The sequence below is a fragment of the Triticum aestivum genome, chromosome 7D (genome assembly GCF_018294505.1).
Source record: "Triticum aestivum cultivar Chinese Spring chromosome 7D, IWGSC CS RefSeq v2.1, whole genome shotgun sequence".
In the NCBI taxonomy this organism is placed as follows: domain Eukaryota; kingdom Viridiplantae; phylum Streptophyta; class Magnoliopsida; order Poales; family Poaceae; genus Triticum; species Triticum aestivum.
The window spans coordinates 44,734,748-44,749,751 of record NC_057814.1 but is presented as its reverse complement, the minus strand read 5'-3'; the positions used below and the strand labels follow the sequence as shown (position 1 = coordinate 44,749,751).

At 43.7% G+C, this 15,004-nt stretch overlaps 1 protein-coding gene across 1 annotated transcript; it reads right to left on the bottom strand.

The window, feature by feature from the left end:
- Positions 1 to 6,977: 6,977 nt before the first annotated feature.
- Positions 6,978 to 12,528, bottom strand: LOC123166907 (protein DJ-1 homolog C). Its single transcript, XM_044584726.1, has 9 exons — positions 12,207 to 12,528; positions 11,488 to 11,802; positions 11,216 to 11,416; positions 10,059 to 10,208; positions 9,760 to 9,939; positions 9,364 to 9,432; positions 8,631 to 8,831; positions 8,005 to 8,142; positions 6,978 to 7,913 (listed from the first exon to the last, which is right to left on the bottom strand). Exons 2-9 carry the CDS (start codon positions 11,680 to 11,682, stop codon positions 7,692 to 7,694), a joined length of 1,356 nt encoding a protein of 451 aa, XP_044440661.1. The 5' UTR covers positions 11,683 to 11,802; positions 12,207 to 12,528; the 3' UTR covers positions 6,978 to 7,691.
- Positions 12,529 to 15,004: the final 2,476 nt, after the last annotated feature.

The window sequence follows — 15,004 nt, the reverse complement described above, 5'->3', positions numbered from 1 at the left end:
TGCTCCACGCGCTCTCTCTCTCTCTCTCTCTCTCTCTCTCTCTCTCTCTCTCTCTCTCTCTCTCTCTCTCTCTCTCTCTGGTTTTCTAAAAAATAGCAAATTCTGGCATGGGCTGTTACTGCAAAACATCTAAATCAGTGACGAAAGATGCCAGCTAATTAACTGCTCCAGTGTATCCCGTTTGAAACGTTCGCTGGTCTGACTTGTGCATGTACGATCCGTGCAGTTCATAGTTTCAACCTTTTTCCCCCGAAAATCTTCCAATCTATTTATCTTCGATCATGACTTTACAAAGAACACCAGAGATAATAAAAATTACAACCAGGTTTGTGGACCACCTAGCGACGACTACAAGCATTGGAGCGAGCCGAAGGTGCGCCATCGTCATCGCCACCCCCCCCCCCCCCCCCCGCGCGTCCTCGTCGGAACCGGGCAAGCCTTGTTGTAGTACATAGTCAGGAAGTCGTCGTACGAAGTCCCCATAGGACAAAAGCACTAGAGCAGCAATCATCACTGATGAAGAAAATCGTAGATTGGAAGGATCAAACCCGTACACCCAAACGAAGATGAATAAATTCGGAATCTAAACAGATCCACCGAAGACCAACATCGACTGAATCGCGCGAGATCTGACGGAGACACACCTCCGCACGCCCTCCGACGAAGCTAGGAGCACCATCGGGGCGGGGATAGAACGTGGGAGGCATTATTCCTAATGAGAGACATCGCCGCCGCCACACAATCTCAACCAAGACGTTAAACCTAAAAGAAACGAGGACGAGGACTCACCCGCCGGCGGATTGGGGGGGGGGGGAGGTCCTCCGCACCTCCATGGCCCAAAGGTCATCGGGGATGAGGCGGATCAGCGGCGGCGCCGGTGGGAGGAGGAGGTATGTCTTGGATGTTTTCTTGTGAAGGAGAAAAGACAAGGCGTATCTGGCGCACAGTTCATAGTTTCAATTGTTCTGGAACATTCATCTTCCGCTAGCTGACATGGTATAGAAAATACTCTCTTCATCTCATAATATAAGGGCATTTTAAAATCATTCTGTGTATTTTGGTAGGTAACCATGGGTGTGTCATTTTGTGTGTTGAACCAGTGGTTGCATTTTAAAACCGTGGATGGGTTGATGGATGCATATAATAAGAAAAAGGGTATCCCCATTGCCAGTTCACCGGAACGGAGGCTTGAAAGGGCATCCAAGCAGCCGCATGGATCGTGCTTGGTATGGACCACGACGTTCCGTGCAGGATGGAATCACGCGTCCAGATCCCGTTCCAAGTGCTTGTTATCTCCAAAGAAACAAAAAGGATTCCCTAGCATTTGACCTTGGCATTCTAGCTACTTCTTTTTCTTGCACAGTTGACCTCGGCATTGTACGGCACCACGTACGGCCACTAGGCAGGACAAAACTCGACCAGACAATTAACAAAACTGCTATACGTACGATTCTTTTTAATCGGACGCTGGTACGACCAAAGAGCAGATGCTATGGCCCACAAACTGATAATCTGTGATTTGTCTCTAATCGTACTGAGTGTTGGACGAAAATTCATCATACGTATAGCAAGGTTCACAAGTGATCGATGGCAATGCTTGTCGTACACGCACAACATCCGTTTGACTATCTCACCGGGAGGAAGGAGGTTCCAACTTCCAATTCCAAGGGCACTCCCAACCGAGATATGTATTCATGAAGGAGACCATGCCGTGAGCTCAGCCTGCACCGTCGCCCGCAAGCTCATCGTCGTCTACCCGTGAAGGAGCTCCCCATTGCCGTTGACATGCCACATCACTTGGTATGCACAACTCTCGACGAAGCGGCGACGCATGGCCCACATGGCTATCGACGAAGACTCGAGGTAGGAGGAGGAGATGGCGGTGGAGGAGTGAATAGAGGTCGCCGCCACGGAGGAGGGGGAGGGGGTGCAAAGGCGGACGAGGGCGATGACATCTGCCTCCTCTCGTTGGACGAGGTGGAGGCACAGTACAACACCGCATAAGCCGAGGTGGAGCACCTAGCAACGGAGACGCAATTCGAGGTCGAGCAGGCCGCTGCCACACCATGGCCGAGCTCCTCGCCAATCCACAGCTTGTCGCAGAGAACAAGGCCATCCTAGATTTCATCGAGGACGAGAGGTGGCTTGTAACTTCCGTGAGATCATCCGCAGCGATACAGAGCATGAGGAGTTGTTTGATGAGCTCGATGTCGAAGCCAAAGATAAGGACAATGATGGTATGCCCTAGATTCGGCATGTCACCAACGACCATGAGCACGACGTCTCCGGCGCGAGGGTGATCGAACTCTCCTCCGACAAGGAGGAGTAGATCGCCTTCTTCTAGTCCTTTTAGCTCGTTTTATCTTGATGTAGTGGTAAGGATGTTTAATTATGCTCGTTTAGTGCTTAGTTACGCCATGGTATGGTAAATGTGATAGTATTGTATAATTATGCAATCAATATAGTCTAAATTTGTGGTTGAAATAAATTATGTGTGCAATTATTTTTAGGGGATTAAGTTATAAGGGAAGGACTAGGTGTGCAAAAGTTTAATGACTTGTATATTGGAGATTAAAGGATAGGAAGAATTTAGAGGAGTAAAGGATGGGGAAAACGTTCTTATTCCACCGCATGATGAATCTATGAGTTGCTACCTCTTATAGGATCCCTAGGAGGCACCGTATCCTAAATGTCCAGAACGTATCCCTTTGAGCACCAAGCTAGAGGAAGGCGGCAGCGGCGGCCCAAATCGGCGGCGGGATAGGCCCAATTCATGATAAAATAGGTGCACGGTGGGGTGGGCTAGGGTTTCGGGGCTGCGGTGCCAAGTTTTCTAGTTAGAGCTGGGCCAATCGGCCCGTGCACCCGTCGGCACGCAATGAAAGCGGGAGGGGAGCCGTCTCCCTACTTTTCCAGAGAAGTTAAGTGTTAAGATAGGCTAGAGAGCAAACTTTTAAGAAATACACCTTCCATTCCTTTATATAAGGTGTATTCTTTTTTTTAATAAAATTCCAGAATGTAAGATGCATTTCTTCTAATTCCTCGTAATTTCCTTGTTAGCCCTCCAGAAAAATGAAAAGTATCGCTCTCATGATTGTCTTTATCTCTCCTTGTAGCAAAAGAAGGAAAGTATCTCTCTGTTGATTGCATGTATCTCATACTTTCCTCGACTAACTGATTTACTTGCTACTAACAAATAAATTTGCCAAGGGTAATTTTATACTAACATGTCTATAATTTTGTGCCTTGGTCACTGTGCCGGAAATAATACACCTTACACAAAGGAACGGAGGGAGTAAAAACATATATTTTTGAGGAATTAAATATTTGTGGGATCTACTACATAGCGCTTAATCGTTAAAAATTCTCACTCAAATATAACTTTCAAGGAATCTGCTACAGATGCTTTAGTTAAAGCAACAAGGCACGCCTGTCCAGATTTCTAAAATAGCAAACTCTGATACGAACTGTTCCTGCAAAACATCCAAATCAGTGACGATAGATGCCAGCTAATTAGTTGCTTCAGTGTGTCCCGTTTGAAACGTTCGCCGATCTGACTTCTATCTGTACGATCCGTGCAGTTCATAGTTTTCACCTTGTTCTGAAACGTTTGTCTCCCGCTAGTATAATGGTATGGGAAACTAGGGATACGAAACTAGGAGCACATTCGATGAATGTGACAATTCCATTATAAAACTCTTGCAGAAATAAAAATGTTTTCTTTTTTTTTGCGGAAATTTTTTTGTTTTCGGTCCCTTAAAAAAGACAATCCCAGCGAACACTTCAGAATTGGGATAGCAAAACAGATGAATTTCCCATGGTATTGAATAAATAATTATCATGTTCTAAAGTATAAAATTTGCCATGTTGTATGTAGAAATTCTCAGAAAGTTCCAACGCTACATGAGAATAAGTGCCATTCGTTTTTAATGATTGCCATGATGTAAACATGAAGAATTGCCGGCCTAAAAAAAAAGAAAAGGACGATAATTATCATGCTCAGGATATGCCATGTTGCTTGACATGTTAAATCAATCGTAAAATGGTGAAAACTGCCATATGCCAGCAACATAGTTTCCATCCCAAAATGTGTTCATTTAGATCGTCATCCTGAGCTAACCGTGTACCTTGGCCGGTTCTTAGTTCGTCTGGAAGGCGTGTGGGTGCGAACGCTTTAGGTTTCGTATGCGGGACCGAACGCCTCTGATGGTGTTTGCTCGGAACTCCAACAAAACTTTTACTCCATCCGTTTCTAAATATTTGTCTTTTTAGAGATGACGCCAGGACATGTATCGGTCGCTGTCCGTATTTGTCGTACATAGAAGTCAAGGTTTACGGGGATGCATATATGTATTCTAGAGCCAATTGCATTATTTTGGTCGGTAAACATGCATCATTCTGTGTGTTGAACCTGTGGGGTGCATATAATAAACGAGATCTCCGTTGTCAGTTCACCGGAAAGGAGTCCTGAAAGGGCAGCAGCTAGTAGACTAGAGCTACTGCTGCATCCAAGCAGCCGCATCCGTCCGTGCAAAAGTCACACGTTCAAGTGCCACGATGGCCCAACCATATATTTTGACCTTCGCATTGTAGTACTTTCTTTTTGGACAGTTGACCTTGGCATTGTACGGCACCACGCACGGCCACTAGGCACATTTTTTTGAGATAGGATAAAGTACTAACTAACTAGTGGACAATCGTTATAAGCGAGTTAGCGTATAATTCCTAGCTGTTTTTTTTTCCTGGAAGAACTCAGATCTAAGATCTATTATAAAGTTTCAGTACAAATACAAAGCACCCCTAACTGAATAAAAATTGCGTCGAGATTTCTGGACCACCGAACGCCCGCTGCCACCGCAAAAACGCGTGCGTCGTTCCTGCCACTCTCATACCAAAGCCGGTCTAACATTGTCGATGATAGTCTGGAAATCTTTGTGCACGTGCAACTATGGGGCAGCACTGTGGAGCTACGAGTGTCGCCGTTGAACTCTTGAATCGATCTAAAGAACCCTACGCCAAATCTCGTTGTCACGTATGCACGATAAAAAAAAGCTATCCTCGCCGCCCCGAGGAGATATCGGGAATCTGCGCGGAACTCCGTCTAATTTGTCCTAACAGACAAACTTGAGGATCGGAGTCCAAAAGACTGGCATGAAGAAGAATGGCGCCATATATCCGAGCGCCCCCTATAAGGACTAAAAACAGTAACATGTCTACTAGCCGGAGTCGAAGAATTAGGATTCCCCTCCTTGCCACCGACTGAGCGACCAACAGAGGAGAGGTGAATTCACGGATTCATCGAAGGAAGAAAGGCTTTACCCTAGTCGTCTCACGAGACGAAAAGAAAGCGGGTTTATCATCTCACCTAGAAGGAGGTCCCAAGGGCCAACCAAGATGAATGGTGCGCCGCGCGCATGCATGCACGCATCCTTTGCACTGCGTGAAGCTTTCTATTACTTGCTCACAAGATTCCGTTTGAAATGCCAACGTTGATTCACCCAGTCAGACGGATCGCGCATCTGATATCTGACCTTGTCGCATGTACGGTCCATCACGCAAGTAATGAGCTTGGGACAGGACTAAAATACTACTCGGATTAACTAATAATCAATCAAGCGAATAGTCTATTTCCGTACCATGTGAAAGCTAATTAACCACTGCTACTAAGCAAAGTCGTCTCGGGCAGGCAGCGGCAAAGAGGGTTAAATTGCCATCTTACCGGGAAGGAGGTTGCAAGGGCCAAGCCAAGACGACTAGCCGCGCCGCATCCCTTGCGTTGTGCGAAAATTTACTACTAACAAGTAGGGGAGAATATCAGGCGATACCACTGTTTAGATGCTCTCATGATGCGAAATTGGAAAAGTCAAAAATTAACTTGATCAAAAAATTCCTAGAAAAACTGTGAATGTTCACATCACATTCAGATCCAAATTCAAACTACACATGGATAAACAAAAAAGACAAAACCAGCATGAATAGTGTCAGTAAAGACAAGACATGAATATTGTGAAAAACTATGTAAAAAAATGTTTCGTGCACTCTGTAAAGTTCATGCGTAAAGAATGATCATGATATACTTTTTAAAAATTATACGATGAAAATAATATTGGTGTAATTCAATAAAAATTCGTACCATTCAACAAAAATGTTTGTGAAATTAGAACAATTGTTCACGTAATTCAGAAATATGTTCATGACATTTTTAGAAAAAACCAGCCGAAACCTTCCAGAAGGTTCCAAAACCGTACCCTTTCCCATTTTCTGTGTTGCGGCCCCCGCTAAAGGAGCGCCAAAGATGATGCTATGGTCGGTCTTGCAGTAGGCGAGGTATAACATTGGCGACTCCTGGGCCAGATTAAAAAAAAAGGCTTCTCCGGGACCGTTGCCAAGGTCTATCTGACCCATGAATAAACGGCATCCATTGCACCGCCAGAAAGAACCCACAAAAGTCTCCACGACAATGATCGATGAAGCTACAACAACTAGAATGATACAGCTGATGAGCATCTGAATCCAATTCCGAGCATCGATACAATATCACTGTCTCTTGCGTTAATCTGAAGGTTACCTATCCTTCATCATGTCTCGCAACCAACCGGTAGAAGAGAAGTCAAGTTCCTCCCATGGCTTTGGGGCATCCTGGAGCTTCTCCTGCTAAGCGAAGCAAGAAACCAGAGCCACCACCTGCTGAACATAAACTCTCTTGATTTTAGCTCATCCGCTGAGCTGATCTCACATGCTACCGGCAATGGGGAAAAAACCGGGTTGCCTCATTTAGCAGTTGGATCTATCAGACAGAAAAGCCTTGTAAGTACCTTGCAAATTACAAACTTCTGCACCAAGTGAACTCCCCAAAATATGCTTTGGGATGAAAGAATATGGAATGACTATGCCATCAAACACATGAAACGTGACGCAGCTCAAGAGAGATCACCGGCACATATGTTCCAGGAGGAACCGGGAACGTCCATGCTACAGAGACTTGGTAATGCCCATGAGATATTTTGCTGTTGTATGTCCTATTGTAGTAAACAGAAGCACCGACCCAAGATGCATTACCAAATGTGTTTTCTTGGACAAATTCTGACAGCAAACATAACATACAAACTCGTTCGGTCACGAAGCAAAATTATAAGCAAGTATTAAGCACCAAAGCAATATCAAACAATGAGCAGTTGGATGGATCTATTTTTGCTTGCTGTATTGTCATGTTTGCAGGCCATCCACCTCAATATTCAGCAAAGCGTACGCAAGCAGATTGCCCAGAAGTTGAAAATAAACTTGTCAACATAGTGCCTATATGTTGTCACATGCTGTCCCGCGGTCCAGCGCCCACTCGTGCATGACGCTGCTGCTGTACTGGGAGCCGCCGCCGCTGGGGAGGTCTTCCGCGCCCGCGCCCTTAAAGCACACATGGAGCGTGCGGCCCTTGATGCCCATGATGCCGCATCGGCGCAGAACATCTTGAGATGAACTGACCCCAACTGGATTTTCCCAATGCAGTTGTGGTTCATCCCAACATATTCAGTGGACATTTCACTGCAGTCTGCAGCTATCCACTAAGACGGCAACAGAAGAAAATTTCCCATCTCCGCAAGAGAGTCAGTCACTTAAAAGTTTGAGCATAGCTACCGCAAGATCTATATTCCATAACCAAACATTCAGCGCATTACTCCATTGTACCAGCAATGCTAGGCGTTTCTGCTCTTGGGGTAGTCAAAAACCATTCCATTTGCCACACCTTTTGCTCGCCCATGGCCAAAGAATTTTCTTACAATAGCCAGGGAGAAATCCATGACTGTTCCGAGTCCCTTCCCGGTAATCAAATTTCCGTCAATCACAACCTTTGAGCTGTCAATAACCTGGCAAGTGAGCTGACTGACTATGGAAGGATGAGCAGTTACTGTTTTATCCTGAGTAACACAATTCCGACGTCAATTCATTACTTCTATTTCAATGAAGGGGTATTAAGATATGCTATGAGTTTTTAGTCCGAAAAATCACCTCGAGTAAACCTTGCTTCTGCAATATCAATGGAGAATAACTGATCCCACCATACATCCTGCCTGCTTGCTTCTGTTCCTTGAGTAGCTTCTTAAGAGTTGTAGACCTGTGAAGACGCTCAGCTCCGGCAGGTCCCCCCTGGACAATATCAAGGGATAAAACATTGCAGAAAAAAAATACTGGACAAAGAAAACAAAAACATATTAACTTTGCAAGCAAAAGGACAGCACAACACGCAAATGCACACATATTAACTTTGCTACACCTTAAGACACGATTAAGAAGAATGAGACAAGAATGGTAAACATATAACTTCTTTCGTCACAGAAACGCACAGGCATAACTATGAAAGATGTAAATTAAGTTAATTTCTTTACACACTAGTCTTGAGCTGGACATTCCCATATATGACCATGAAAGATGAACATGTAAATTTATTTCTTTTCAACCTTTTCTTGAGCTGGAATTTTCGTATTCTAGTAGCTATCTATATCACAAATATTGTCAATATTTGCAATATATATTGATGGCCAAACAAGCAAATATTTGACTAGCACAAACTCTAAAATAGCTTATATTATGAATAGGAAGTATCAAATAAAAATGTGAAATGCAAAACAACTTACAGGAATAATGATTAGATCATATTTTGAATCAGAAGCACCCAATATGCATTTATCAGCAACAATCTTCATTCTTTGAGACCCAACAACATTTGTGGACTCGTCAACTGATGCCAACACCACATTTATGTTTGCCCGTCTTAAAATATCCACCAACATTATGATCTCCATCTCCTCAGACCCATTTGCAATTGGAATGAGAACCTGTTCATAGGTCAAATCACCCAAGAATCAATGCCACACAACTTGGACTCTGATTGCACCTTTCCTAACATTTTCCCCGTTGATGCTCATAGCCGAAAGTAATGACTAGACAGATATATGAACTTTATTTTTCACAATAGCATGAATGTGGTTTGCATAGAAATATGGCATGGGGGTGTTTTCACGTACAGTGACAGCGTATGAGGGGGAATCAGGTAGACAATAATAATTCATATAGAGCTTTCTTAAATCAAGCATGCACCTTTAGGCAAGCATTGCTGCAAATAACAAAAACAAGAAAGTGCAAGTATTCACTCTCGTGTTGCCCAATCCCGTTTTGTTTACGAGAAATGCTTTAGGCATCCATTTGTCAAGCAAGCCTTGTTACCCTTTGTAAAAAAACAGACTTGCATAAGCATATTATCCTATTTATTGTAACATAAATTTTACATTAATTATGGTTCTACATGAAAAAACGCACATTATTTGAGCTATTAATTTAGCACAAATTATAGTTCAAACATGAACTGACCTGAGGTTTGTGATCAAAAGGCCATTCAACTCTGTTGACTTCTGTACTTCTTTCAAGAGCAGCATCAATCTATGACATCCATGGGCAATTTACAACAATGTCACAGTGGTCAGCAGGTGTTACAATGCAAGAAAGAAGTTGCACCTCATAAAGTCATAGCAAAAAAAAATTCTAAAAACTTGTTAGCATTCTTCCTTAAATTGTTTTTGCTAGCATAAGCAACTGAAAAATAAATTACACTTCCTAGAATAAAAGCAACAATCTGAATTGCAGGTACAGTAGTACACTATTAATAAAAGTTTAACAACACATGAACAACTAAATTTACAAGAAATAGTCTAGTCAGCTAAAAGGCATGATACAAAACAAAGATATGCAAGTTTTATTTTGACGAACCAAAGTACTGTCCACATCTTCAACAGCGTGAAGCCCAAACAATTGCTCGACAAATGATAAAGCAAACTGAAATGCTGTCCCAGGACCACGACTAGTAGTGAGCTCTCCTGAAACCTGAACATTTGACTCAACAGCTCGGAATGTTGGAAGATCTCCTACGAAGGACGGGTGACAGGTGATCTTGCAAAAAAGGAATAAGGGTGCAATGTCAACTAAAGAAGATCTCGAGGTGTTCTCGAAAAAAAAAACTAAAGAAGATCTTGATCGACTAAATCTAGTCATGTAGCAAAAATGGCCACCTTTCTTCCCTTGTGAAGACCCCAGGGCATGAGAACAACAGCTGGTGCAGCACATATAGCACCATACAATCTTTTCTCTTCAGCTTGTCTAACCATAATTCTCTGAAGGATCTCGCTGTCTCTCAGCCGTACTGAACCAGGCATTCCTCCCTGAACACATCGCCCCAACAATCGAAGATTAGATTTTATACACTGCCAGTTCGTAACAAACATATAACAACACAGGTCAAGTGAGTGATAATGAAGAGATGGCATGTCGCAATCAGCACGAAAAGGGAAAAAAATATGATGAAACAGTTTGAAAGTTTGCAGAGTAAAAAGAGAAATGCTGAGAAATATTGTAATGCTCTCCCAAAGAGAGACTATAAATGCTCCATAAGTTTCTGCTGCTAAATCCAATAAGCTGTTCGGTTGGGAAGATCAGTGGATAGGAGACAAGCCATTAGCGGTTCAGTTTGCTCGGTTGTACAATCTTACCTTCAGTACGAATTGGACAGTAGCTGGAGTTTTCACTCAGGGTTTTGGTTGCATCACATTTAGGAGAAACCTTTGGGAGAAGAAGGTTTTGTTGGAGGAGCATGATAGGCGTCATCGGACTTTGGAGAAGAATGGCAAGTTTACAGTTCGTTCCCTTTACCTTATGCTTAAAGCTGCTCAGGTTTCTTGGCCTTATAAAAAAATGTGGTCCAGTAAAATTCCCCCTAGGATCAAGGTTTTCCTTTGGACTCTCGCTTTTCGTAATAGCATATTCAGTAAGGATTATCTGTTGCATAGGGGCTAGAAAGGGACTGGTAAGTTTATGGTTGGATAATGTCAGGTCCTATTACTGAACGTCAGGTTAAGAGCAATTTCTTTGTAGTATTTTTTGGTGGTTTGTCAGAAAGGGTCGCTGCATTGACAAGTTTGACTGTAAGGTGTTGAGGCTGTCCTGCTCGTTATGTTGGAGTTCTAAGACTCTGATTTTTAAGGCTGGATGGGGCCAGCTAGAAGAGGATAGTGGTATTGGCCAAAATTTTAGGATACCAGCACAGCGATGTTAGTGCCCAAAAAAACTGTTTATCTCCTGTTTTATCATTTTCCAGCAATGAAAATACGAAGCTCTTGCTCCTTTTATAAACAAAACAAAAATTAAAATAATAATAAGAGAGGTGGGTTACCGGGACAGCCACAAGGTCGAACACCTGGTCCGCACACGCTGCAATGGGCTTGTCTGCGATGATGCGCGTCCCATAGGAAGCCTCAATCTCGAGGCCGTCCTCCACAGAGGCCAGCGTTACGTCAGCGCCTGCTCGCCTGAGGACGCCGGCTAGGATGACTGCCTCCATTTCCTCCGTGCCCATGGCAATGGGCACAAGAACCTTCACAGTACAAAGTAGAAATTCAGGTCCTTGACGCTGTCAAAGAGAAAGGTAACAAGTGGAGACGAGACCTTCTTGGGAGATGGCGGCAACGAGACGGCCGTTGCGGCGGTGGAAGAAGAAGGAGCCGCTCGCGCGGCGGAGCGGAATGGCGATGTCCGCCTGTGAGGCGGGGCGTAGTGGGTTGGTGCACGCGGCGGCGGCGGCCGAATCGCCATGGCAGTAAGGGGGCTCAGGGAGAGAAGGGGTTTAGACACGGAGAGCATTAGAATTTGGAGTTCGGAGATGAACAAAATCCAGCCAATAAGTATGCAGCCTTTCCGCCGTAAAGCACACAGAGAACTGATATAAGCTATGGCACCCTCGCGGCCTCGCCCTCCTTCTGACTGCAAAATGGAGACAAAGTGCAGGTTTAGCTAGACTTTTAGATACACAAACAGCAATATGATACCTTCCAGTTCAGATTTGATAACTAAAGTATGAGGCATTGTAGATAGATCACAGATATACACCCACCCAAAAAAGCGGCAGTTTCAATGCATACAAAGGACCATGGTTTGAACTTGAAAAAAAAGGATGTTATTGTCTTATTTCTCTTATTCTTCTTGCCTTCCTGTAAATTATATTGAAAAAAATACTAAATTGGTTCCACATTTACAAAACTGCAGAATTATTACACTACGGGCAACAAGAATTTATTAAAGATCATGTTTCAATCTATCAAGCGGCCACATTTTCTGTAGAACTTAAGCTTGGGTTGAGGAACTTGAGATGGCTAGATGGGGGATACCTTTGGCTGAGGCGGAACGCCGAAGTACGGACGCCAGACGTCGGGGTCGAGTTCTGGCTGGACGGACGAGGTCACCGGCGCGCCGCCTCGTCGGTCAGCCTCAGCCGGACGGGGCAGCAGCCTGCAGATCAGCAAGGGGAGCAGCCAGGAAGGAGATGGGAGGGGAGGACTGCTCGCTGCTGCACGGGGCTCGCCGGATGGGCATGGGCGCACGGCGAACGGGACACGGGACAGACACGGGGCACGGCGGCCGGGCGGCGAGCGGCGGCTGGATAAGGTTCGACGGACGGGCACGGAACGAGTCCTTTCTTCTCGTCAAAAAACTCAAATTTTCGCTGTTTGTTATTGGGCTGACTCGCCGAGGCCCAGCAAAAGGGATAGAGAGTGGGCTGCGCCCCAGGCCAACTTTTTTTTTCTACTCGGGAATTAACCCTTGTTGGAATGTTCAATGGCCAGATGCGTTTGGGCCCTAGTTGATGGAGAGTTAGTGGAGCACTTCTGCTAGACAACAGAACCAGATGCAAAGCAGTGAATTTTTTTAGCATGATTGATTCATTATCTCATGTGGCATTTACTAAGTTAGCAGTGACATTATGGGCAATATGGTGGGCACAGAGGAAAGCTATTCATGAGGAAGTTTTTCAAAGTCCGTGGGAAACGTATGGTTTCATCACTCACTTCATTGCTGATCTTGAAGTGGTTCCAGTGAGTAGCAACAGGACCATTGCGGTGCCTAGAACGGTTTCTACCAAACCAAAAGCTCCCCCTGCAGGTTTTGCTATAAGCTTCATGTAGATGCGGCAGTGTCCAAATCGCACGCAAGAGGGGCTGCCGCGGCTGTCTGTCGAGATATCTCCAGAAAGTATATGGGCAGTTCAGCTTTGGTCATTCATGGTATAACGGATGTGGCGACTCCCGAGGCGATAGCTTGCCGAGAAGGACTTTGTTTGGCTGAGGATCTATTGATCCAAAATGTGATTATTGCTTCAGACTCCAAACAAGTTCTCAAGGACATTCTGAGAAACAGTAGGGTGTTTATGGAGCTATCATTAGTGAAATTAGACATAGACACTAGTAGAAAAAGGCCTATTTGTCCCGGTTCCAGAGGGCCGAACCGGCACTAAAGGCCCTCCGCGTGGCCACTGTCTGGAGCTCCACCTTTAGTCTCAGTTGGTAACACCAACCGGGACTAAAGGAAATTTTGCGATTTTTTTTAATTTTCCTAATTTTTCAAATTTCTGAATTATTACAATTTAGTCTCTAATCACCCATCATCATTGCTCAATTTAACCTCTAATCTCTAATCACCCCTCATCATTCCAAATCATCTAACTTCCCGGCCGGTCACCCATCCTCTCACTACTCCAGACTGAGCACGCTTAACTTCCGGGTTCTATTCCCCCTCGTTTCCAAGTCTGCACTTGTTGTTTTTCTGACAATAGTAAGATGTCAATCCTATTAACCCTCAGAAGTTTAGCTTGAGCATGAAGTAACACGTTTCACTGTTTGAGTTTGAAACTATTATTTAAAAAACAATAATTATTTAGTCACACCAATATTTCTTGATAAGTAGTTTGACCATTGTTTGACCACAGTTTGACCAGATTTGACCAAAATTCAAAAAAACTGAAATAATTATTTAGTAACACTAATATTCTTGAATAAATATTTAGTAACACTAATACTTCTTGAATAAGTAGTTTGACTAGATTTAACGAAAATTAAAAAAATGAAATTTGAGCATAACTTTTTTCCTTTTAGAGTTTAAGGATTCTAAAAATTTGCAAAATGGCCTACGGCCGTCAAAATCGGATGCGCATTTTCGTGCTGAACATTTTGATATATTATAAGTGTTTTTTCGACATCATATGCAAAAGTTATAGCCGTTTTACTTTTTCATAACACTTTTTTGCAAAACATGTACAAATTTAAGTTTTTTAATTTTCTTAACTAGTGGATGTAGTAATATAACTACATGTCGAAGGATTTATTTTTTAAAGTTTTTATCATTTTCTTTTGTTTTTTTCAAAACTGAAATGGCGATACAAGAAGGGTAGAGTTTGAGACCCGAACCCCTTTAGTCCCGGTTTGAGACACGAACCGGGACTAAAGGGCATCGCACCCTTTAGTCCCGGTTCGTATCTCAAACCAGGACTAAAGAGGTCCCGGTTTGAGATACGAACCGGGACTAAAGGGCATCGCACTCTTTAGTCCCCGTTCGTGTCTCAAACCGAGACTAAAGGTCTCATTTGAACCGGGACTAATTCTTTAGCCGCTTGAACCGGGACTAATGTGTATATTGAGCTGTGACCAAAGCCCTGTTTTCTACTAGTGAGAGCTTCTTTTTTGAATTGTAATTTCAAGTTTGAAGGTAGAGCATCTAATGATGCAGATAGGTTAGCCAAGTTTTCGCATTCTCTGAATCTGGGGTGATACACATGGTTGGTCGAACCCATGATCCTATTTGTATCCCACATCATGTGGAATTTGATCAATAAAGCTTGGTTTAACCCCTCAAAATAAACCATGATCTTTTGTATTATTAAAAAATAGGCCTGAGGTGGGGAATCTGGCTGGGCCCCATTGTTTGGTTAGATGTTTGAAGTCAGACAAGTCCTTGGACATCCTGAAATGGTGACGAAAGTATCTCTTTGAGAAAACTGGCAGAGTATCAAAATAGTTGCGCATCAATCTGTTCTGCGCCTTTGTCCGTTCTCTTCGTATGTACTCACGGCCAAACACGGGACCGTCATGCTTCGGCTTCTTCCTCTTGTGCATCGTTGCGAGCAAATCATGTC

What these genes read in the sequence shown, in the direction of transcription:
- LOC123166907 (XM_044584726.1), bottom strand. Translation starts at nt 11,682, where the DNA reads ATGCTCTCCGTGTCTAAACCCCTTCTCTCCCTGAGCCCCCTTACTGCC. An exon ending in ATGATCTAATCATTATTCCT is followed by an intron (nt 8,143 to 8,630) that starts GTAAGTTGTTTT and finishes GATATTGTCCAG; the next exon opens with GGGGGACCTGCCGGAGCTGA. An exon ending in AGAAGCAAGGTTTACTCGAG is followed by an intron (nt 7,914 to 8,004) that starts GTGATTTTTCGG and finishes TGTGTTACTCAG; the next exon opens with GATAAAACAGTAACTGCTCA.